Source organism: Schistocerca americana, chromosome 4 (genome assembly GCF_021461395.2).
Source record: "Schistocerca americana isolate TAMUIC-IGC-003095 chromosome 4, iqSchAmer2.1, whole genome shotgun sequence".
Taxonomy (NCBI): domain Eukaryota; kingdom Metazoa; phylum Arthropoda; class Insecta; order Orthoptera; family Acrididae; genus Schistocerca; species Schistocerca americana.
The window spans coordinates 719,165,775-719,191,828 of record NC_060122.1 but is presented as its reverse complement, the minus strand read 5'-3'; the positions used below and the strand labels follow the sequence as shown (position 1 = coordinate 719,191,828).

Genomic DNA, 26,054 nt, shown 5'->3' with positions numbered 1-26,054 from the left:
TGTCTTCCGGCAGGCATGGTATTGCCATAATAATGAACCAAACATGAGATAATACAGTACTGGTACTCCAAGAAAATTTACGTTCGAATCTGAACATACAGATGTGCACTTTAAGCCAAATTATGTGTTTTAGTATGGTTCACAAAATTCCAATGCTCTTGAAATATCCTCTGATGTCTTGTTTCTTTTATGACGTAAGAGATCTTTTAATGTTTTACATGTACAAACATAAGGACTTTCTGCGTCATCGTAGCTGCACAAGCGCAGTGACACCTGGTATCTGGCACTCTCTGACAACTGCTGAAACGAACCTATTTCTAACAGGTTGCAGGAAAATATTGCGAATGATTGTTTTAAAAATGTTGCTGTCAAAGTAAATTTCCTTTTATGCTAGATGAACTATGTGCTAGAATGTACGATGAATTTCTTAAATCACAGATCGTTTTACTCTCATTTAAAAATCAACTCTTTGAGGATGCCCATTTAGAATAATTTTGAGCCCAGATAAGTCATTTATGTCATTGTTAAACATTTTACTGGTATATTTGTGCATTGTACCTTAATATGTAACAAGCACAAAGAAGATCAACATTATATGTGAAAGCTTGGCTTCTCTTGCAACTTATTAATCTTAGAGACCAATATTATATGTCAAAGCTTCTATTTTCTTGTAGCAACACTATGTATATTAATTTAAACCAATAACTTTTTCTGTTTGTGTGTTGGCGCTACTTAACAGTGATGTTGCTATTTGCCGACTACATCGCATGTCCTATGCTCTGAATGTCCGCTGTTATGGGCTTGTGAGATCACGTGACATGAGCTATGACTGGCTTACAAAAGTGCATCGCAATTTCAATTTCAGTGCTTCGGAAAGTAACATGCAGTGTTTGGTGGAATTCGAATTAATACTTTCTTAATACAAAAATATGCAGTGTGTATGTTGCTGCTTATCTGACGACTTTCCAAAACGTGTTTTTTTTCCCCTGAGTTTCGTTTTCTAAAGTGCCGAAAAGTTCTATGCCGGTCTATAAAACCACAATCATTCAAAGGATTGACAAGTTTTACAGTTTCGAGAAAAAGTATACTGTTGCTTAACACAGAAAAAATGTATTTTCGTTCGGGAGAAAGTGTATTTTTAACTGGGAAATCCAGGAGAGGTCCAGGAATTTTTTTTCCTTACCTGTGTATACACCCTGTAGCAGCAACATGCTCATTTCAGTCAGTGGTTGGTTTCTTTTGGTTGGTTTCATCAGATAGTCTCTAAGTCTCAATCGCAGCTGCTCTACAGTACTTTTCTCAAAATGACACCTCAGCTTAAGTGGCTTGTTATTTAACTTAGAGAGCGGGTTCACTCTCACGAAACTTGTGGGGAGCTCATTGGGTCTCGTCATCGTTGCCCTCTGTGGATACATCTGAATGCTCAGATATTTGTTAAGTAAACGAAAGGAAATAATGTAATTCACATTGCATAGGGTTGTTGCACACAGAATTTTGCCCAGCAGTAGTCCAGAATGCTCAAAAAACGGAGAGTATGGTATAGTTGTAGAGGCATGGAATAGCATGGTAATGTTGTTATAATTGTTTTTACGACCAGTAAAGTACAGAAAGTAGTAACAAATAGAAAAAAATTACAAGAATTGACATGGGTTCAAGCATGTGGTCTTCTGCACTGCAGTCCACAACGCAACTTCTGACCAACTGAAATGAATGAAATAAGGTTATGTGGTTAGTTTATTTCAAAATACTTGCTTATATTTTATTCATCAATGCACATGGAATTGTGTAGCAGTTTAAAGACGTGTTCAGTAGTTGAAGATTTAAAACGAATTGCATATTTACTGCTACTCGAGCAAATTTCCCTTTCTCACTTGCTGCTAATTGTCTTTGAAATGTCTGTGAACTAATCACATTAATTAAGAGTCATCTCCCAAGAGGCGTTACAAGGTTGATCATTAACTACACATGGTAGCCCGCAAGTTCCCTAACCTAGCCGTGCAGATTGAAGAAAAAGGGGAAAAAAAAGTATTTTGAGCACCAGCGGCTTGGAAATGGCATAGTCCTATATTTATTGGCCATTTTTTTGTGTTAACAACAACGTTTTTAATTGGTATCTGCTAAACATAAAAGTGATGAATCGTAGTGCCATTACACTATAAACTGACAATTAGAGCTGAACCTGACTTTGAAACACAAATTTTCACCAATCAAATATGATCTATGTTTAACATGTATACAATGCAGATTTCCAGGTTAAGCTTGATCTGAGATCATTTTCTGTCTTAATCTGAGGTTAAATGCTTTTGTACAATTGACCCTAAGTCTTGCAATCATTTCTGAACTTAATGTACCTCAGTAAATTTCTTAATTTGTTTATAACAGTATTGGCATCTCTGAATTGTTTATTAACTTCATTCGCCACTAAATGACAGTGTTTAATTATCTCAGAATATAATTTGCCCTGTAAATGTAGTGTGATGGTTTTTAAATCTGACATTCTTTAATTTATTTGAATCTTTGGCTTACATTTTTCAATAGTATGTTATTCTAACTAATTTAGTTGTTGGTATATTTTATCATTTGTTGTATCGTATTTGGCCTCGTTAACACTAGTTTGTTCTACTTGTGCTTTGGATCAGTACTATCTGCCTTAGATTATCAGCTAAAGTTTTTCAAAAAAGTCCTTAAAATACTTCTTCATATTTCTAGTTAATATAGATATTTAGTCAAAATAATAATAATAATAATAATAATCTGAACGACAGTTCCCCAGTTCTCAACAGTTACTAACATTTTCTTAGAAGAGACTATGAAAACCCATCTCAGTCTTCACTTAACATACAAAAGTTTTGGCACAAACACAGCTCACCAGATTCTGTCATGCAGCATGAAGTGCTGTATTGTAGAATGCGTTGGGCCACCATAACTGTGTAACATCTTGTTGATGTAGAGTAATACAAGGATAATGGAATGTAGTTGAATTAAATCGGGTGATGCTGAGGGAATTAGAGTGGGAAATGAGACACTTGAGGTAGTAAATGAGTTTTGCTATTTGGGTAACAAAATAACTGATGACGGTTGAAGTAGAGAGGATATAAAGTGTAGACTGGCTATGGCAAGGAAAATGTTACTGAATAAGATAAATTTGGGAACATCGAGTACAGATTTATCAGGAAGTCTTTTCTGAAAGTATTTGTATGGAGGGTAGCCCTGTATGGAAGTGAAACGTGGATGATAACAATGCAGACAAGAAGAGAACAGGAGCTTTTAAATTTAGTGCTCCAGAAGAATTCTAAAGATTAGATGTGTAGATCACGTAACTAATAAGGAGGTACTGAATATAATTGGGGAGAAGAGGAATTTGTGGCACAACTTGGCTAGAAGAAGGGATCAGTTGGTAGGACACGTTCTGAGACGTCAAGGGACCACCGATTTAGTACTGGAAGGAAGTGTGGAGGATAAAAATCATTGAGGGAGACCAAGCGATGAATACACCAAGCAGATTCAGAAGGATGTAGGTTGCAGTAGTTATTCGTAGATGAAGAGTCTTGCACAGGATAGAGTAGCATGGAAAGCTGCATCAAACCAGTCTCTGGACTGAAGACCACAACAACAACAGGTTGTGAGAAAAACTAGTGTAATACAAAATTAAAGTTTTGTGAATTGTTAAACAATGATTCCTGGATTAACAGGGAGAAAGTGTTTATTGTAAACTGTTTGGTTCATCCTTTCGCAATATGAGCTGGTTTTCATATATATCTCTTCTGTTTTTAGGCTTTTGTGTACCTGATCGTTTTCTTATTTGGGAATGTAATTTATTCTATAACTATTTCAAGTATTTTAAACTTCTGGTGTGAGAGTAGATTTTAATTTAAAGTTCCTATGGAGATTATTTCACCATACATATTTCTGACTATTTTATACAGGGCACCAAAGAATGTGTATTAACAGTGAACCAACCACCCAGTCACATTTCAAAATAAGTAAGCAGTCCTACTAATGAGTTTTTAGTGAGGCTTACAGAGAGCTAAATTTAAATTTTTGTAGCAAGATCTAAGCACATTTCTCTACAGTATTTATTAACTACAAGAAAATTCCCCTATTAAAAGTTACTTTCTATCTCCTAACATAAGAGAGATTAATTTGTTATTAAACATTTGAAAAATGTTTTAATAATTGATTTCTTTTACCATAGCTGAAAGGCCTCCCATATGATTACAAAGTAGATATATACTCCTTGGGTCTGATATTTTTTGAACTTCTGGTGCCATTTGCAACACAGATGGAAAGGCACAGGACATTGATGAATTTGCGTGAAAAGAAATTTCCAGCTGACTTCCAGAAGAAATTTCAAGATGAGGTAACCTGCTTACATATATGATCTGCTTTACTAGTTACGTCTTTGTTGTTACAATTGTGGAGCAACAATGTGAAAAGGACATTTTTGTTACTCATCACAGAAGTGGAAGATGGGCACATTGAAAAAAGACTGCTAGATACTATTTAGCTTTCGGACTAAGTCCTTTATCAGACATATACGAGACAAAACTCGTATTCACACATGCATAACATGAGAAGCGTACACACACACACACACACACACACACACACACACACACACAGAGCCACTATTTGTTTACATCTGATGAAGGACTTAGACCAATAGCTAAATAATATCTAGCAGTCATAACTCAGTGCCTCTTCTGTGTGGTGAGCAGCAATCTGTCCCTTTGATGATGTTGTTAATGCTGTTGTTCCATCCTGAGTTTCCTATTATTATGATTATATTTGGATGTCTTTCTTTCAGGTATTTCATATTTTACTACGTTACCAACTATATCTTTCCAGATGTGTGTGTGTGTGTGTGTGTGTGTGTGTGTAGTGAAAGGGGGGTGGGGGATGTGGGTGTGTGTGTGTGTGTGTGTGTGTGTGTGTGTGTGTGTGTGTGTGTGTGTGTGTGTGTGTGTGTAGTGAAAGGGGGGTGGGGGATGTGGTTGATGTTGCCTACTATGTTGTTACAAATGTATTACACTCACAATCCTGCAGTGTCCATTTATTCAGTGGCTTGGTGGATGAAGTCCTATCGGCTGTAACACTCTTTGCAATCGCTCAGATGGAGTATAATTGTGATTGTATACTAAAAGAACCTGTAGGCGTTCTAAAAAATGCAAATCCCTTCAAGTTGTTGTGGTAGTATGAAGTGTCTTTTATTTCAATTAAGCTCTGCAACAACACACATTTTCACAGTTTTCATTGTTATAATCTGGCGCTGCAGTGTTTATCTTTAGCATGTCCGTGTAGAAAGTGTTTAGCATGTCAGTATAGAAAGTGTCACATGCTCAGTGAAGTAAAAAAATCTGTGCAGTTAGCAACTTTTTTTATTTACATACATAAGCCAATTTCCAAATTTTAATTTGAGTGAGACAACTTTTGCCACATTTGTTTGCCAGTTTGAAATTATAGACTCACTGTGTTTACTATTTCCACATCATCTTTCATTGCTTGTGTCAACACTCGTGTGTATTGTGATATATCATGAAATTATGATCATTTGAGAGTGCTGTGAAAAACTCATACTTTTATTGTCAGTTGTAGGCCTAAACATGAATTGAACTTTTTAGAAAATTTTGATAACAGCCACCTCATTAAAAACACCTTGTTCCTTAATTTCATTGTATAATTATGTGAAAAAGGCATGTTTTTGAGAATTTTTGAATGCTTGCAAACATATATTTTCAGAAATTTTTGTAACTTGAGAGTGTTGTGTGCATAAGCTATTTTGTAGTAATTCGGCATTTGTCATGTAGTTACTGTAGCATATTGTAACTAAAGTATCGTGTTACCTCTAATTTCCCCTTTCAACAGGAGGACATATCATCAGCATTTATCGTAAAATGACACTATTTTTGTGTTTGTTAGTGACTATAACCTCAAAAAAGTTTCAGGAAACTACTAACCTACTGTTACCTTATTAAAAATCTCATTTTGTATATTAACTGTTTCAGTTCTTAGAGGGTATTAGGGTTATTTTTATCTTAACTGATTAAAAGAGAATCAGTAGGCTTATTTTAAAGTTATTTGATTACTGTACTATAAAACATTGCACCAGGCTCAGTGCAGCTCCACTGTGAATGCTGTTTGTGAACATAGGATTAGTTAGTTGATGTTTGAAAGCAGCTGGAAATCATTCTGACTACTACCACATGATTGGAACATGGTACAAATGATTGTTTTGGCAGAACTCCTGAGAGTGATGTTCCAGATGTGCCAAAGGTACCTCAAGTACTATCTTCTCCTCTATAGGAAGTGCAGGATTTATCATTACCCATCCACTTGATGGTGAGTGACGTATGGCTAGGTGCCTTCTGTGGGGAAGGCGAGGACCAGGGAAAACTTCGGGGACTATGCCGATCTGTTCTGACCAAAGAAACTGAAACTGAACCAGGGAGACTCACTTCACCTGTTGGGAAACCTGCTGTCTCCTGTGACAAGAGGTGACAAACACGAAACCATAGGGTTCAGTTCAGGTTAATGATGAATAATGGTACCATGTATGGAAATGGCAACAAGGTACAGAAAGGAACACCAGATGCACTCTGTGTGTGCCTTCTCATTCAACATGTTGAAGGGGCTATTCCAGCAGCCATTAAGGGAACAGAGTGCAACCATCTGCAGATTGTGGCCCACATTGGAACAAACAGTACCCTTTGTAGGGACACAAAGGTCATACTTGACTCATTCAAGCAACTGGCAGAAAAGTTTCAGAAGACCATGTCAGCATGAGTAGACATTAGCCATCCAAATAACAATAATTGTGTGTTCATGATACCCAGTCACTTGCACGAAATATGAGCTCTGGTGTACCGAAGCAAATAAACATTTATTAACCAATAAACACAGAAACAGGTACTTTATAGGACTTGAAACTAGTTAGTGCTAGGAAAGAGTTTGACAAGAATAGACTGTCATTACTACGAAATTATATCCTCTGTTACATTCATGGAATGTTACATTCATGGAATGTTACACTGCACACAAATAAACCCCAAAACCCAGAGTCTCTGGCAACCGAGCATGAACTATTTGACAACTCATGTAAACATAGCAGCCGGGGACAGTAAATGATGATCTTGTTCATCATAAGCAGCCTTGTGTATGGAGTTTCAGCGAAGTTGACAGTTTGCAGCATCATCCCCAGAAATGCTCCCAGCCCCCTGGTTCTGAGTCAAGCAGAAAGACTGAACTAGAGACATTGAAGATTCTGTAACAAGCTTGGCTGCAACTTCCTGGACCTGCACCATTGTGTTGAGAACTGTTGAGTCCCCCCAAATTGGACAGGGATGCACTATACATCAGTGGACGCTACCCACAGCACGTGAGGTTCACACAAGGTTTCTTTTTAGGTTAGGTGACTCTCCGTCCAGTCGAGATAGCTGCTGTGATGACATGGAAAAAAGTACCCTCTACAGGGGAGAGTATTAACATCCTAGTAATGATTTTTTGAAGCATTTGCAACTAAATGCCAGAGTTCGAAGCACTCCTAAAAAGCTGTGGAGTTCACATTACGCTAGATACAGAAAGTTGGTTGAAACTCAAAATTGATACAGGGTGTATAGACTCGGGACAACCGGGAGATCCAGGAAAGACCCGGGAATTTTTTCATCCGGGAGAAAACCGGGAATTTTTTAGAATTCCAGGAATTTTTCATTGCTTTAGTTTTCAGTTAATTTTTTGTAATTTTGGCTGGTAAGAACCGATACTCTAACAAAGGATATAACTATCCCGCCACTGCAACAACATTACATGAACGAGAGAATAAAACTAAAATTGCGGAGGAAATGCGCCATATAAAAAAACACAGGGCTCATACAAGTGTCTGCCAACAGCAAAATGTGTGAAAGACTATGTAATGCATCGTAACACAAAATTACCTCCGATGTTCGTGACGTCACAACTGTTTACATTAGATCCATTTAAGCAGTTACGGGCGGGCTCATGCGCATGCGCAGTCGAGTCGCGTATGAGTCATACCTTCTCCCGCTTCTGTCTACAAAAATGTCGCTGCTGGCTGTGTAAGCAGCAAACCGTGGTATACGAACCGGGCGGAAATTTCGAGGGGGGGTGGGGGCAAACTCATATTCTTAAGGAAGAAAACCTTGTCACAAAGCGCCTAGCATCGAGCGCACGTTGGTCTATCGATTGTTCAAATGATTTTGAAGCGCATCCCTGTTGGTTTTTGAGAATTTTTGAACACATTCTAAGTTGATTTCTGAATGAATCATAAGTTAATTTTTGAATGCGTGCATAGTGTACGTGATGTCTCTGCCTGGGGAATCCTCGTCGCATCTAAAAATAAACTTTCAAGCAGACATAAGGGGGCGGGGCTATATGAGTTCAGTGGAATAAAGCCGAACGGGTGAATGCCAACTGCTGTTTGTTTATGTGATTGATTGGGTATGCGAATGATCAGTGTTGTTTAAATTACTAGCGAAGTCCATAGATTCAGACTACGAGAGTGGAAATAAGAGACGAACAGGGATAACTGGTAAGAAAGATTAAGTATTATCTTCTCGGTTTATCCAAGAAAATGAAATTTTGAAAGAAAATTTAGATCAAATCGCTAACCTAGAAAGGGCAAGTTGTATAGTCCCCAACTAGCAGCTGCTAGGTTATGTTGTCGGAGTAGCGCGGAAAACGTGTTGTACGAATGTCTAACCAGAGCATAATCGCTGGATAACTAAACGGGTCTACTATTGCCTCGGTTTGAAATATCGTAGATCAGGGGCTGATACGCAGAGGAGTCTGAGTGTCGTAAGTTGTAGTCCGGGGGGCTAGTCTCCACGTGATCCTTGTTTACATTTAGTTATTTTGCTGTTTGCTCTTCGTTTAGTGCTCTCACATCAAATGAAAACAAAGTTATTTCTGTGGCTGGGAGCTATCAAGTGAATAAAAATACATTCACGTAATTATGGAAGGCTAAAATGTGTTATTAGTTTCAGATTTTATTTCCACCTTTCTGACAGTCAAGCATTAATCGCCTTGCAGAATAATGAAGTTACTTTTGTCGCTTTGCTGCAGAAATCCGGCGTTTGATCTATTTTTCCGCTGAGACAGCCAATTTATTTGAAACAAAGTGTTTACCACACTATTGGCTAGTTTCAACTGTTCGCTGCATTTCAAATGCATCGCCATAATAAAGAACTCAACATGAGATAATACAGTACTCGTACCCCAAGAAAACTGACATCCTGAACACCACACTGAAGAGCTTAATATCAAGTCAAGGCCTACTTCATTGGCAATCTGGACATATGAATGTACACTGCAAGGCAAATTATTCGTTGCAGTATGGTTCACGAAATTCCGACGCTCTTGGAGTATCCTCTGATGTCTTGTTTCTTTTATGACTTAATGTAAGGTCTTTCAATGTTTCACACATACGGGCTTCCTACGTCATCGCAGCTGCGCAAGCGCAGTGATGCCTCTTATCTGCCGGAACAAATCTATTTTTAACAGATCTCGGGAAAATATTGCGAATTGTGGTTTGAAAAGCGTTATTTTCAAAGTAAATTTCCTTTTACTCAAGATGAACTATGTGCGAGAATGTACGATGAATTTCTTAAATCACAGAGCATTTGACACTCATTTAAAAATCAACTCTTTGATGACAATCCATTTGGAAGAATTTCCAGCCCAGAAGATCAGAGATTAATGACGGCATTAAACATTTTACTGGCACATTTGTGTGTAAAACGTCCAAAAAAGATCAACATTATATGTGGAAGCTTAGCTTCTCTTGCAGCTTACAAATCGTAGAGACCAATACCATATCTGAAAGCTTTTTTCTTGCAGCAGCACTATTTATATTAACTTTACCTATTTGTGTGTTCGCGCTACTTAACAGTGATGTTGCTATTGGCTGACTACATCACGTGTCCTATGCTCTGAATATCCGCTGTCATCGGCTGGCGAGATCACGTGACATGAGCTATGACTGGCTTACAAAAGTGCATCGCAATCTCGATTTCAATGCATCGGAGAGTAACAAGTGGTGTTTGGTGGAATGCGAATTTATTCTTTCGTAACATGAAAATTTGCAGAGTACATGTTGCTGCACATCAAAGAACTTTCCAAAACGTGTTTTTTTTTTCCTGTGAGTTTCGTTTTCTAAAGTGCTGGGAAATCCTAAGCCGCTGTATAGAACCATAACCATTCAAATGATTCATACGTTTTACAGTTCTGAGGGAAAGTATACTGTCACTTAACACGGAAAAAGTGTATTTTCACCCGGGAGAAACTGTATCTTCAACCGGGAGATCCGGGAAAAATCCAGGAATTTTTTTTTCCTTGTCCACGTATACACCCTGTGATAGCAGTTAGATAGCTGGGCAAAATTTAAGCATCTATTGAAAGGATAGGCAAAATGCAAATAGACATGATAAAACTAAAGTCTTATATCATGAATCGGTGGGAGATCATGAAAGGCAGTCTTAATCACCAAACTGGAAAGATTTTCCTTATTCTTAATGCCTGCAGGCATCTTTTCATCATGAACTATGAACTGGCTATGTTATTGTAACTGTTAAGTGTAGGTGACTGTAATGGATGCATGTGTAATGTAGTGTCATGTTGGCGTTAGAGATGTTAAGAGAAGGGAGAGGATGAAACACAGTACCAGCACATAGTCTACTGCTCTCGAAGAGCACCAAGGGGGCTACCAAACTTAACGTCCCCATCCAATGCGTGAATCACCCCAAAACCATTGCTGAACTGAAAACAACCATTCAGGAGGTTATCGACAGCATCAAGGTTCCAACACTTTAGCGGGTCATACGGAATTTCACTATTCATCTGCGCCACATCACCGGCAGTGATGGCGGGCATACAGAATGTGTCATAACCTAAATCTGAATGTCTGTAGTGACATTTACACGTTGAATAAAAATGTGTGCAAGCCGTAGTTTGTAACTAATTTACTTTTTTTCCCAATAATTGTCACCACATAAATGACTGCTTCACAGCTTGCTCCATGTGGATTCTTCCTACCAACGCCAGCTTTTCTGAATTACGCAGGTGGTAACTCCTCCAAAACATACTGTTCATTCCTGTAACCCCCTGCCCTCAGCTTTCACTAGTCTCTGTCCTCCATCTAGTTATCCGTGCCCCCACTCCAGCATTAAAAATGCCTTCTATCCCACCAACACTCCTGCTAGTCTGTTTCCCTTCTCTGCCTCTGTATGTACTCTTCACCACCCCTCCCCTCCTCCCAGTTCAGCCTCCTGACTTCACCTAGCAGCCCTATCGTGTCCCCACCAAAGCCCTGTGTGCTCCCACAGGCAGCACAGCATCTTCCCACACCTCTACCCTACCATCCCTCCCCCTCTCCACCCCAAGCCTTTCCATTACCCCCACCACCCAACCCAGCAGATTACTGCTTATGTCAGACACAGTCACAGTCTGCAGTTTGGCCCCAACACCTGGAGATAATGGCAATTGTGAGTTGTGCATCTGTGAATGTGCAGTCCATTTTTTTTGAAGGAGTACTTTCGTATGAAAGCTTAAATATTTAATGGTTTTCTTGTTTGTGGCAGTCTGCAACTCAACAGCTCCTCTGCACAGTAAGTAGCAGTCTATTCTGTTCATATTGTTGTTATTCAATTCTGGACTTTCCATTGTGTGAGTGTAACATTTTGTAAGAGATACGAAATGAAGTTTCAAAAATAGGTTTTAAGTGAGAAACATACTACAGTGCCCTACATATCACTCTGGTATAGATTGTAGAACAAAATTAGTTACAGCATGTAGGCACACATTTATATAGTCATCCTTGCCTTTCTCTATACATGACTGGAATGGGAAGAAGCCCTAGTACAATGGAAATTACCTTCTGCCATTTCACAATGGTTTGCAGAGTATCGATGTAAATGTAAATTTTGACAAATCGTACCATGTAGTGTATCTGCCACAAAGAAAAAAATAAGTCGCGAAACTTCAATACTAATTCTCTAAAAGTCTGGTTTACAGAAATAAATACTGGAACTTGGAGCTGTGCCTTGAACGGTTGAGAAGTTTGAGAGTAATGGTAGAATTTTGAGAGAGCACCGGCAGAACTGATCCAAGAGACCCTGGCTGGGCTCAGTTGGGAAAAGCATGATCATTAAAGGCACATTTCCAGAATGGAGTCCCAACAGTTCTAATCTGCCAGGGAGTTTCAAAACTGCATCTTCCACATTGCTGCCATAAATCCATTTCTTATCCCCTGCCATTAGGTTTGAAGGAAGTGTTTATTTTATAATTTCAAGCAGCTCTTGAGCACAGTAGAAACACATTACACACAGCGATTTTCTGTCAATGTGGGAAGTGAATCACCACTGCTGACATTCAAACTTCTCTTGGCACAGGTTAGGTTTGGTGCATAGTAACTGTCGGAACACCATTCCAAATTTCTAATAATTCTTGTATCATCAGCATCACCAAGAACAATTTCCAGTCCCTGTGTGGGACTGGTTTGCACAGAAATCTCTCCAGTTTCCTCTATACTCCCACCACCAGTCTGCCACTAACCTGTTCCAATATTCTCATTTTCTCCAAATACTCTCTTCCACACATTTTAGCCAATTGTCACTTTGTCTTCTGCCTCAAAGCCTCTATTCATGCATCTTCCCTGGTGTTCCAACATATTTCATCCTCCTTCCATGTCTATGCTGCTTGAGCTTTGTTGATTCTATCTGATCTTGTAGGTCTAATTGCTTTATTATCTGTATGTACCATGCCTAAATCTCTCTTTCTGTCTTTCCGTGTTTCAGAAAATTGGAACCAGATAGGCTCATATCAAGGTCAATACATTATTCCCGTGATTTTCTGTGGGGAATCTTTATCCCGAACCATGTTCTGACACTTCACAGAAATGCTGCTGCTTACTGTGGCACCCTCCCCCCCCCCCCCCCCCTCTCTCTCTCTCTCTCTCTCTCTCTCTCTCTCTCTCTCTCTCTCTCTCTCACTCACACACACACACACACACACACACACACACACACAAACACAAACAAACTTCATTGTCTCCTCCATTTGTTCCCAATACGCTTGAAGGTATTTGAGAAGTTTTACATTTTTTGCAGTATATTTCAACTGTTCCTCGTGTGAATTATTATATTATCTTATAAATTCTGGCTGTGGCAGTTTCAGAGTAGGTCTTCTTTTCCAGCAAAAGTCTAGTGTAACTGTGTTGCCATAACAGTAACTACTGTAACATCTTTATTTCAGTGTATTTCTTATCCATCTCCATTCATAGTAATGTTCCCTTTATTCTTACAAAATGTTTCTCCTCCAGGTCGTCATAATTCAGAATGTCAGCATTAATGTTTTCACCTATATAGTTCAGTTTAACACAGAGCTATTGGACTCTGTACAACAGAATACTGTTAGCAACCATTCTGGTGCATTTTTGTAGTTTCCTCCTCCCACCTCTTCCTCCCCCCTCCCTGTCCCCCCCCCCCCCCTCGCCCCCCTCCCGCTGAAAAAAGAAGAGAAATGTCTTTCTATAACTGAAATAAAAATTTTATATTGAATTATTTTTCATATTGTTGTTTTGACATTGTATTTCAGATTTAGTACTTACCAAGTACACACAGAAAAAAAAAATTAAAAGCTGCTACAACTGAATCAATTTTAGTTTACAGATGACAAAAAAAACGTGTGTCATGGAATTTCATTGTGTACTGGTCACATATGTAAGAAAATGTTCACGATGAAACTACAACCAAGTGATGCTGAAAAGTACTTTCTAGTAGTCTAACAGATGGTGTAAAAGAAGGGAAATTCACTATCTTTCATACGTGGGTCGAAGCTATTGCATTTGTTCAAGGATAAGACTGTAAAGCCAGTCAGGATTTCAATGTAAGTGAAACGCAGCAATTCAGGTCAAGATGGAAATTAACAGGGAAATACCAACAGGGCACTGTATGTCAAAACTGTTAGAGATGTTTTAGGGGGCAGTCAAGAAACCAGAAATATAGGGGGGGGGGGGGGGATTAAGAGAGAGAACTGATTACCACTCCTCATAAAATTTATTTAATTTCCTCCTAAACCCACTTCCTTGTGTAAGGTTCATATCCTTGTGTCAGGGCAAAATTCGCAGTAGGCTCTTATCAGTTTTCCTACTGCTACCTCCTCTGAGGTGACAAAAGCTGATATCTCGCTTATGTCCCATAAATGTTTGATGTGATTCACATTGGTTGTTCTGGTGGCCCTATTACTCATTCCAATCATAACTTTTTTGTGTGGATGGTCCAACATATGATACATCACTGGAAATGGTTCTCCCCATACATAGGCACTTGTGGCCCCCCAACACCACCACCCTGGATAAATTTCTGCCAACACCGATATCTCCATCGTTAAAAATCAACAGAGAGATGCAGTCCAGGCAAGTCAGCTCTCTCATCTTTTACAATACCTTATTACTGGCAGTTCTTTCTAAGGCTTGAAATTTACAAGTGCAGTTTCACCTTACAAAATTTGAGACAGTTACGGAAATGTTTCATGCAATAATTAATGCACTAAAGTATTATATTTGGGTATTAATGTGTACACAGAAATAAATATCTATATATACTCTTATTTATAACTTCGCATTAATTAAATTTCTTAAAAACATGTTTCTTTGTGACCATTTCGTATAGTTTGTGACCAACAGATCATCTGAGTCATCATTCTAAACCACTTCTGTTTTCATGTTGATACGCCCTAACATCCCAAGATGCCAATAGTTATACATTTCAGTGCGTTCTAATACTAATGCTCTATCATCTTGTTTTGAACTCATTTTCCATACAACAACAACAAATAACCTAACCTAACTAAACTCTATGGTCTGTGTACAAAGCAGTAGACTGTCCACAGATGGCACAATTTTTCCAGGCAGTGAAACATATTCCCAAAGTTTTGATGTTCTCAGTATTATTGTGCATCTGGAAATATTGTGCAATATTAGTGATGTCTAGGGGCGGTTTAAAACTATATGACATTTGCAGATCGTATCCCTACTCTCAGCCTCCAATCCCTGTAATTGTTCTTACTTTAAAACCATTAAAAACATTGAAGGCAGAGAAACAAGGAAAAGAATGCTTGTTGTTTACCAGCTAACGTGTGTTCAGTGCACAGCATTTTGTAAAATAATAACCGCCACTAAACTGGCTGAGCACATGAAAGGACATACAAAAACTGTCTACATTGGGAACACCCAGTTGTTTATTGATGTGCAGGTGATTGTGTACTGTTTGGATTGTCAGACCTCTCCAAAAAGGCAGAATGCAGAACTGTCCCACAGTCCTCGTGTTACTTATGAGCCAAAGTTGTAGGTTGTGCAGATCTTCAGTATGTTGTGCCACACTCACAGCTCAAAATTTAAGTGATGATGTTGTGGTGGTATACAAATTCAGTGATCAACTTCCTGTGATGAGAAACCTTCTAGCCATAAAGTGGCCACCCACGTACAATCTTAGCTTCAAGGTGTATCTGACAAACTGGACAGTGTACACAAGCCACATTGTACATTTCACAATTGGAAACACAGCATGATATATTGAATTACACAAAGAATGCAGATTTACTACACAAAGAATGCAGATTTACTATCACCCCTATCGTACAGGTGGCTGTACATAGTGGTTTCTTCTCAAAAGATTATTGAGAAACAGGCTTGAGATCGAATAATGCAAATTACATCAGTCTTCAGGATGACTCACAACTTTTACTCCTATAACCAGGGGTTGGACTTACATAAAGATAAACTTCGATGCTTTCATAAATAGAATTGCAACAAGGCTGAGTTTATAGAAGACAATATTACTATCATTGGAATCACATCCGTACAGAACAACACAAATGCATTGGTTCAGGCAACAAACACATCATGAAACAATATCATAGCCAACAACAGCACACTACCCAGAATCTAGTATACAATCGCATTTTAAAAAATCCTATACTCTTGAGTGATGCTCAAAGCCTTTTCGCCAGCATAGCCATGTGCGAGCCTCCGTTACCTCAGAAAGAGAAAAATGTCTCAGTCACAGACAACAGTCAACAAAGGTTGAAGAAAGAGTTACATCTGTATTTTTCATGAAATCAAGAAATAGATGTTGTAGAAAGGAAAATCCCTAATCAAGGTTGAACACTGTGTGGTGATGCATTCTTGGGAGCTACTTGTATACTTCTATTGAATCTGCATAGCATTTAATAGCAAGCAAAAAAATTTTCAGCATGTGATAAACTTCAAAAAACCATCACATTTCTGTGGAAATGGCAACTTAATTATAAATATGCTGAAGAGATGTTTCATGATGACAAGCATGGGACAGAATAATCATCACATAATTAATAATGCCATAAAAAATTGATATCAAAGAGCAAATGTAGCGACTGTTTGTATTAGATCATGTAATAACATAACGGCTGAAAGCAAGGGGAAACTACAGCCGTAATTTTTCCCGAGGGCATGCAGCTTTACTGTATGGTTAAATGATGATGGCGTCCTCTTGGGTAAAATATTCCGGAGGTAAAATAGTCCTACATTCGGATCTCCGGGCGGGGACTACTCAAGAGGGCGTCGTTATCAGGAGAAAGAAAACTGGCGTTCTACAGATCAGAGTGTGGAGTGTCAGATCCCTTAATCGGACAGGTAGGTTAGAAAATTTAAAAAGGAAAATGGATAGGTTGAAGTTAGATACAGTGGGAATTAGTGAAGTTCGGTGGCAGGAAGAACAAGACGTTTGATCAGGTGAATACAGGGTTATAAATACAAAATCAAATAGGGGTAATGCAGGAGTAGGTTTAATAATGAATAAAAAAAAATAGGAGTGTGGGGTAAGCTACTACCAACAGCATAGTGAACGCATTATTATGGCCAAGATAGACACAAAGCCCATGCCTACTACAGTAGTACAAGTTTAAATGCCAACTAGCTCTGCAGATGACGAAGAAATTGATGAAATGTATGATGGGATAAAAGAAATTATTGAGGTAGTGAAAGGAGACAAAAATTTAATTGTCATGGGTGACTGGAATTCAAGAGTAGGAAAAGGGAGAGAAGGAAACATAGTGGGTGAATATGGATTGGGGGAGAGAAATGAAAGAGGAAGCCGTCTGGTAGAGTTTTGCACAGAGCATAACTTAATCATAGCTAACACTTGGTTCAAGAATCATAAAAGAAGGTTGTATACATGGAAGAATCCTGGAGACACTAGAAGGTATCAGATAGATTATATAACGGTAAGAGACAGATTTAGGAACCAGGTTTAAAATTGTAAGACATTTCCAGGGGCAGATGTGGACTCTGACCACAATCTATTGGTTATGAATTGCAGATTAAAACTGAAGAAACTGCAAAAAGGTGGGAATTTAAGGAGATGGGACCTGGATAAACTGACTAAACCAGAGGTTGTACACCGAGCGAGGTAGCGCAGTGGTTAGAACACTGGACTCGCATTCGAGAGGACAACGGTTCAATCCCACGTCCGCCCATCCTGATTTAGGTTTTCCGTGATTTCCTTAAATCACTGAAGGCAAATGCCGGGATGGTTCCTTTGAAAGGGCATGGCCGATTTCCTTCACCATCCTTCCCTAATCCAATGAGACCAATGACCTCGCAGTTTGGTCTCCTTCCCCCAAATCAATCAACCAACCAGAGGTTGTACAGAGTTTCAGGGAGAGCGTAAGGGAACAATTGACAGGAATGGGGGAAAGAAATACAGTAGAAGAAGAATGGGTAGCTCTGAGGGATGAAGTAGTGAAGGCGGCAGAGGATCAAGTAGGTAAAAAGACAAGGGCTAGTAGAAATCCTTGGGTAACAGAAAAAATATTGAACTTAATTGATGAAAGGAGAAAATATAAAACCGCAGTAAATGAAGCAGGCAAAAGGGAATACAAACGTCTCAAAAATGAGATCGACAGGAAGTGCAAAATGGCTAAGCAGGGATGGCTAGAGGACAAATGTAAGGATGTAGAGGGTTATCTCACTAGGGGTAAGATAGATAAAGCCTACAGGAAAATTAAAGAGACCTTTGGAGAAAAGAGAGCCACTTGTATGAATATCAAGAGCTCAGATGGAAACCCAGTTCTAAGCAAAGAAGGGAAAACAGAAAGGTGGAAGGAGTATATAGAGGGTCTATACAAGGGCGATGTACCTGAGGACAATATTATGAAAATGGAAGAGTGTCTAGATGAAGATGAAATGGGAGATACGATACTGCATGAAGAGTTTGACAGAGCACTGAAAGACCTGAGTCGAAACAAGGCCCCAGAAGTAGACAACATTCCATTGGAACTACTGACAGCCTTGGTAGAGCCAGTCGTGACAAAACTCTACCATCTGGTGAGCAAGATGTATGAGACAGGCGAAATACCCTCAGACTTCAAGAAGAATATAATAATTCCAATCCCGAAGAAAGCAGGTGTTGACAGATGTGAAAATTACCGAACTATGAGTTTAATAAGTCACTGCTGCAAAATACTAACGCGAATTCTTTACAGATGAATGGAAAAACTGGTAGAAGCCAACGTCGGCGAAGATCAGTTTGGATTCCGCAGAAATGGTGGAACACATGAGGCAATACTGACCCTACGACTTATCTTAGAAAATAGATTAAGGAAAGGCAAACCTACATTTCTAGCATTTGTAGACTTAGAGAAAGCTTTTGACAATGTTGACTGGAATACTCTCTTTCAAATTCTAAAGGTGGCAGAGGTAAAATACAGGGAGCAAAAGGCTATTTCCAATTTGTACAGAAACCAGATGGCAGTTATAAGAGTCGAGGGACATGAAAGGGAAGCAGGGGGTGAGACAGGGTTGTAGCCTATTCCCAATGTTATTCAATCTGTATATTGAGCAAGCAGTAAAGGAAACAAAAGAAAAATTCGGAGTAGGTATTAAAATCCATGGAGAAGAAATAAAAATGTTGAGGTTCGCCGATGACATTGTAATTCTGTCAGAGACAGCAAAGGACTTGGAAGAGCAGTTGAACGGAATGGACAGTGTCTTGAATGGAGGATATAAGATGAACTTCAACAAAAGCAAAACGAGGATAATGGAATGTAGTCTAATTAAGTTAGATGATGCTGAGGGAATTAGATTAGGAAATGAGACACTTAAAGTAGTAAAGGAGTTTTGCTGTTTGGGGAGCAAAATAACTGACGATGGTCGAAGTAGAGAGGATATAAAATGTAGGCTGGCAATGGCAAGGAAATCGTTTCTGAAGAAGAGAAATTTGTTAACATTGAGTATAGATTTAAGTGTCATGAAGTCGTTTCTGAAAGTATTTGTATGGAGTGTAGCCATGTATGGAAGTGAAACATTGACAATAAATAGTTTGGACAAGAAGAGAATAGAAGCTTTCGAAATGTGGTGCTACAGAAGAATGCTGAAGATTAGATGGGTAGATCACATAACTAATGAGGAGGTATTGAATAAAATTGAGGAGAAGAGGAGTTTGTGGCACAACTTGACAAGAAGGAGGGACTGGTTGGTAGGACATGTTCTGAGGCATCAAGGGATCACAAATTTAGCATTGGAGGGTAAAAATCGTAGAGGGAGACCAAGAGATGAATACACTAAGCAGATTCAGAAGGATGTAGGTCGCAGTAAGTACTGGGAGATGAAGGAGCTTGCACAGGATAGAGTAGCATGGAGAGCTGCATCAAACCAGTCTCTGAAGACAACAACAACAATAACATAACCATCAGAGAGTACTTGAGAATTTGGAATCCTTGCCTCAATTGTTAAAATGCCTTTTTGCATTGCTAATTTGTAACTATGGAGCTCTTTCTGTATTCTGTGGAATATATTGCTCAAGATTTTGTGTAAAGTGTGTGCGATAGATGTCTTCATTCCAATCGGATACTGCTGACAGAGTTCACCTTTCTAATGTCCCCATTGGTAATATTAGCTTTTACAGAAATAAATGTCATTAAGTGGCTGCCTAAACATTATTCTTTTTGGAAATTTGAATCTGTGCATGAAATTCAGTCAGAATGCAAGAAAAAGTTATTGTTAGCAGAACTTGGAACTACTTTAGGAACACAAGTACCTGTGGCAATAACAGTCTGTGTGTAGCATTACATGTGTTGAAATAGTGGGGTTTGATAACATTAATAAGATGCAGACACCAGTTATGGTTCAAATAGAAATTATATGTTAACAAACACTGAAAAAATATAGAATGCACCTTTTAGAAAAATAATTTGAAGTATTATAGTATGAGGAACAAATGTGAAAGTACACATGGTTCTTTTTATTCTGTCTTGTATCATAGGTCATTCACAAGTGTACCTAATCACACACACACACACACACACACCTTATCATATGGCATAGATATGACTTTAACCTAAGAAAACACTTCCTTCTTCACAATCTGATCATGTGGATACCAAATTGCTCATGATTTAGTGTTGAAAGACAGTTGTGTAACAATCTGTAAAATGAGTGTTTGTAGTATAACTGTTAACCAACAGTGCTGTTCCTAGACTGGGAGCTGAATAGAGATTTTATACATTTCCTTCACATACTGATAGGTTCTGCATCCTCATTTACTCTCGCAGTAATAGGAAATTAGTGTCACAGTACCTGTATTTGCTGCGAAGCACATTCAGCTAAGTCTCACTTCCTTTTGCTATCTCACTACACCTCTCCTTCATGAATTATGTTTAAATTACATATGTACGCAGGTAAACTGAAAATAATTTCAGTCAGTGTTTGGCAGAAAACTATCAAAGGCTGATCCTCAATATAAGCATTTGGTGATTCTTACTTTCATCAATTAAGGGGAGTTAGAATATATAACAAAGATGATGTAACTTACCAAACGAAAGCGTTGGTATGTTGATAGACACACAAACACACACACACACAAACACACACACACACACACACACACACACAATTCAAGCTTTTGCAACCCACGGTTGCTTCATCAGGAAAGAGGGAAGGAGAGGGAAAGACGAAAGGATGTGGGTTTTAAGGGAGAGGGTAAGGAGTCATTCCAATCCCGGGAGCGGAAAGACTTACCTTGCGGGGAAAAAGGGACAGGTACACACACACACACACACACACACACACACACACACACACACATCCATCCGCACGTAACAGACACAAGCAGACATATATTGCCCATAAAAATGAATTAAAATTCCTGTTCACCCACTTACTGAACATTCACTATAATTGGTAAATCCATTTTATTTGCTATTTTACTGTGTAACTTCCGGCTATTGTCGATCGCTCACATGCCATTGTTCTTTTGTAGTTACTTGTGATACCAGCTTGTACTAGTAAAACTGTGCACTGGATGCTTTTTACTATCCAGATTTATAAACAAAAAAGATTTAAACATATATCTCCCCCCCCCTCTCTCTCTCTCTCTTCCCTCCCCTCTCTCTTCCCCCCATCTCTCTTCACCCCTCTCTCTCTTCCCCCCTCTCTCTCTCTTCCCCCCTCTCTCTCTTCCCCCCTCTCTCTCTCTTCCCCCCTCTCTCTCCCCCCCTCTCCCTCTTCACCCCTCTCTCTCTTCCCCCCTCTCTCTCTTACCCCCTCTCTCTCTTACCCCCTCTCTCTCCTACCCCCTCTCTCTCTTCCCCCCTCTCTCTCTTACCCCCTCTCTCTCTTACCCCCTCTCTCTCCTACCCCCTCTCTCTCTTACCCCCTCTCTCTCTTACCCCCTCTCTCCCTCCTCTCTCTCCCCCCCCTCTCCACCCTCTCTCCCTCCTCTCTCTCTCCCCCCTCTTTCTCTCCCCCCCTCTTTCTCTCCCCCCCTCTTTCTCTCCCCCCCTCTTTCTCTCCTCCCCTCTTTCTCTCCCCCCTCTTTCTCTTCCCCCTCTCTCCCCCCTCTTTCTCTCCCCCCTCTTTCTCTCCCCCCTCTTTCTCTCCCCCCTCTTTCTCTCCCCCCTTTTCTCTCCCCCCTCTTTCTCTCCCCCCTCTTTCTCTCTTCCCCCCTCTCTCTCTCTTCCCCCCCCCTCTCTCTCTTCCTCTCCCCCCTCTCTCTCTTCCTCTCCCCCCTCTCTCTCTTCCTCTCCCCCCTCTCTCTCTTCCTCTCCCCCCTCTCTCTCTTGCTCTCCCCTCCCTCTCTCTTGCTCTCCCCTCCCTCTCTCTCTTGCTCTCCCCTCCCTCTCTCTCTTGCTCTCCCCTCCCTCTCTCTCTTGCTCTCCCCTCTCTCTCTCTTGCTCTCCCCTCCCTCTCTCTCTTGCTCTCCCCTCCCTCTCTCTCTTCCTCTCCCCTCTCTCTCTCTTCCTCTCCCCTCTCTCTCTCTCTCTTCCTCTCCCCTCTCTCTCTCTCTTCCTCTCCCCTCTCTCTCTCTTCCTCTCCTCTCTCTCTCTCTTCTTCTCCCCTCTCTCTCTCTTCCTCTCCCCTCTTCCTCTCCCCTCTCTCTCTCTCTCTCTCTCTTCCTCTCCCCTCTCTCTCTCTCTCTCTCTCTTCCTCTCCCCTCTCTCTCTCTCTCTCTCTCTCTTCCTCTCCCCTCTCTCTCTCTCTCTTTCTCTCTCTTCCTCTCCCCTCTCTCTCTCTCTCTTTCTCTCTCTTCCTCTCCCCTCTCTCTCTCTCTCTTTCTCTCTCTTCCTCTCCCCTCTCTCTCTCTCTTCCTCTCCCCTCTCTCTCTCTCTCTCTCCCTCTCTTCCTCTCCCCTCTCTCTCTCTCTCCCCTCTCTCTCTCTCTCTCTCTCTTCCTCTCCCCTCTCTGTCTCTCTCTTCCTCTCCCCTCTCTGTCTCTCTCTCTCCCCTCTCTGTCTCTCTCTCTCTCTCTCTCTCTCTCTCTCTCTCTCTCTCTCTTCCTCTCCCCTCTCTCTCTCTCCCTCTTCCTCTCCCCTCTCTGTCTCTCTCTTCCACTCCCCTCTCTGTCTCTCTCTTCCTCTCCCCTCTCTCTCTCTCTCTCTTCCTCTCCCCTCTCTCTTCCTCTCCCCTCTCTCTCTCTCTCTCTCTCTCTCTCTTCCTCTCCCCCCCTCTCTCTCTCTTCCTCTCCCCCCCTCTCTCTCTCTTCCTCTCCCCCCCTCTCTCTCGCTTCCTCCCCCTCTCTCTCTCTTCCTCCCCCCCTCTCTCTTCCTCCCCCCTCTCTCTCTCTCTTCCTCTCCCCTCTCTCTCTCTCTTCCTCTCCCCTCCCTCTCTCTCTTCCTCTCCCCTCCCTCTCTCTCTTCCTCTCCCCTCCCTCTCTCTTCCTCTCCCCTCCCTCTCTCTTCCTCTCCCCTCCCTCTCTCTTCCTCTCCCCTCCCTCTCTCTTCCTCTCCCCTCTCTCTCTCTTCCTCTCCCCTCTCTCTCTCTCTTCCTCTCCCCTCTCTCTCTCTCTTCCTCTCCCCTCTCTCTCTCTCTTCCTCTCCCCTCTCTCTCTCTCTTCCTCTCCCCTCCCTCTCTCTCTTCCTCTCCCCTCCCTCTCTCTCTTCCTCTCCCCTCCCTCTCTCTTCCTCTCCCCTCCCTCTCTCTTCCTCTCCCCCCCCCCTCTCTCTCTCTCTCTCTTCCTCTCCCCCCCCCCCTCTCTCTCTCTCTCTCTTCCTCTCCCCCCCCTCTCTCTCTCTCTTCCTCTCCCCTCTCTCTCTCTCTCTCTTCCTCTCCCCTCTCTCTCTCTTCCTCCCCCCCTCTCTCTCTTCCTCCCCCCTCTCTCTCTCTTCCTCCCCCCCTCTCTCTCTTCCTCCCCCCCTCTCTCTCTCTTCCTCCCCCCCTCTCTCTCTCTTCCTCCCCCCCTCTCTCTCTCTTCCTTCCCCCATCTCTCTCTTCCTCCCCTCTCTCTCTCTCTCTTCCTTCCCCCCTCTCTCTCTTCCTCCCCCCTCTCTCTCTTCCTCCCCCCTCTCTCTCTTCCTTCCCCCCCTCTCTCTCTTCCTTCCCCCCCTCTCTCTCTTCCTTCCCCCCCTCTCTCTCTTCCTCCCCCCTCTCTCTCTTCCTTCCCCCCTCTCTCTCTTCCTTCCCCCCTCTCTCTCTTCCTTCCCCCCTCTCTCTTTTCCTTCCCCCCTCTCTCTCTTCCTTCCCCCCTCTCTCTCTTCCTTCCCCCCTCTCTCTCTTCCTTCCCCCCTCTCTCCCCCCTCTTTCTCTCCCCCCTCTTTCTCTCCTCTTTCTCTCCCCCCCTCTCTCTCCCCCCTCTCTCTCTCCTCCTCTCTCTCCTCCCCCTCCCCACCTCCCTCCCTCCCCCCTCTCCCCCCCACCCCCCACCCCTACATAACAAATGAGGCCTAGGATGAGAAAGGTGGCAAAAGGTTTACCTTTCACCTTTTAATAGTGCCTCCTGTCATTTAGACATATTTCTCATCTTCGTTTGACTGTAATTAATAGTGATATAAGTTAAGTAATATTTGTGGAATTCATTTTCATTTCATGTGAAGGCATGTCTAATGAACTCTTATTACAATCTTTTTGGGACTTTGCGTAGTGACAATCTCATTAACTGGCAAATTCAGATATTTCTTAGATGGAAGACTCCAAAAAAAAACTCCCCCTAAAGTCAGTGTTACATTTGACAGAGAATAGTTTCCAAATGAAGTAGTAAAAGACACTGCTCTTTATTGTTTCAGTACACGCTGTTACGACTTATGTTGTCCCACATACCTGAAGAGCGACCAACAACGTTTGGAATAAGGGCTCGGCCACCGCTTGTCAAGTTTTCAGAAGGAAGATGGCCAACTAGTGGAGATGATGCCTTACATTTCAGTTTACCTTCTCGGATGAAAACTAAATCATTTTCTAATAGTTCCAGTGTGGAGTCGTGGGATGTTACCTAGTACTGTAGTAGTGTGTGGTCTGAAAAACTGTTATTACGACTTCCTTATTTAAATGTTCTGCAAGTACTAGATAAGCAAAACTGCTGTAAATAGTGTATATAGACTTTTTGTATATATTTTTGTAGGAAAATAGCTGCCCAAGATTTTAGAAACTATTTTACACAGAGGAATTGTGCAAGGAAATTGGAGAACTTTGCATTGCATAACCAAGTCATAATGTGCCTTCCCTCACTATCAACATTATGAGAACAGTCTCAAATGATATGGGCTATGTCACATTCAATAAACAAGACTGTTTAGTTGTATTCAGCTGGCCTGAGTTGTTTTACATTCCATTGTCAATAAGTGCCAAAACAGCACTGCAGTTTGTGCATCAGTATTGTTGTGTATTACTTTGTATTACTTTTTGTTTAATACTTACAGTTTTTGTATTTGTGTGTGCAGCTGAGAAGCAGCATCCTTTTCACTTAAAATTCATCTGCCATGCTCCTGTAGGACAGATAGATACCACCAAATACAACTGGTAGTTGTTTTGAAGTAAAATAATGCATTCTAAAGCCATCAGATCATTCCTGTCTAAGATTTTGCTAATTGCAAAAAGAGTGTGAATGCCTCTTTTGCTCACTATCTTACCGCCTTCAGAACAGTTGGATAACATAAAAGTTGATTTTCACAGTTACCTATCTTCTGTTTTTCCATGCTTCATTGAATTATATTTTGTATGGTTGCTATAATTTTCATTTGGTGAAAGCATACAGTCACAATAAATTAGATGTTTTAGTACTTAATAGCTGGATTTGCTTCAGCACCAGCAAGCTTTAAGAACAAGTCATTTCACTTAAACTATCCTCTGACTGACACACACATTGGTTTGTTCAAAAACAAAAATTTTATTGTTTTTTTTAATGAGTAAATTATTTTGATGATGTATTGCATCAAATGCAGTGAATAAAATTTGGATAAGTAAATAGACTAGTCTAAATATTTCATCTTGTGTTTCCTTTGGCTCAACATATCGTACATTCTACTTTCTGGATTTTCTTCAGCATGCATTATTTTTGAACAACAACAACAACAACAACAACAACAACAACTGTCTCTGGCCACTGAAGCTGGTCTGCGTACAGCAACTGTGCCTGATGGGTGGAGCAGTCTGGGTGGTGGGAGTGAGGAGGAGGCTGAGGCACGGATTAAGAGGGATAGTAGGGTAAGGGTTGGGCAGAATTGTTCGTACTATGAAAATGGAGTGCTCTAAATTAGTTGTGCAGGTACCTTTGCCGATTCTCACTGCTTTAGTTACAGTGG

General features: G+C 40.8%; 1 protein-coding gene across 1 annotated transcript in view; it reads left to right on the top strand.

The window, feature by feature from the left end:
- Positions 1–25,719, top strand: part of LOC124612696 (eukaryotic translation initiation factor 2-alpha kinase-like) — a 197,049-nt gene extending 171,330 nt beyond the window's left edge. Inside the window, exons 16-17 of the mRNA XM_047141039.1 lie at positions 4,196–4,360; positions 24,543–25,719. Coding sequence (XP_046996995.1) covers positions 4,196–4,360; positions 24,543–24,749 — 372 coding nt within the window. The 3' untranslated portion in view covers positions 24,750–25,719. The remainder of the gene's footprint in view (positions 1–4,195; positions 4,361–24,542) is intronic.
- The last annotated feature ends 335 nt before the right edge of the window (positions 25,720–26,054 follow it).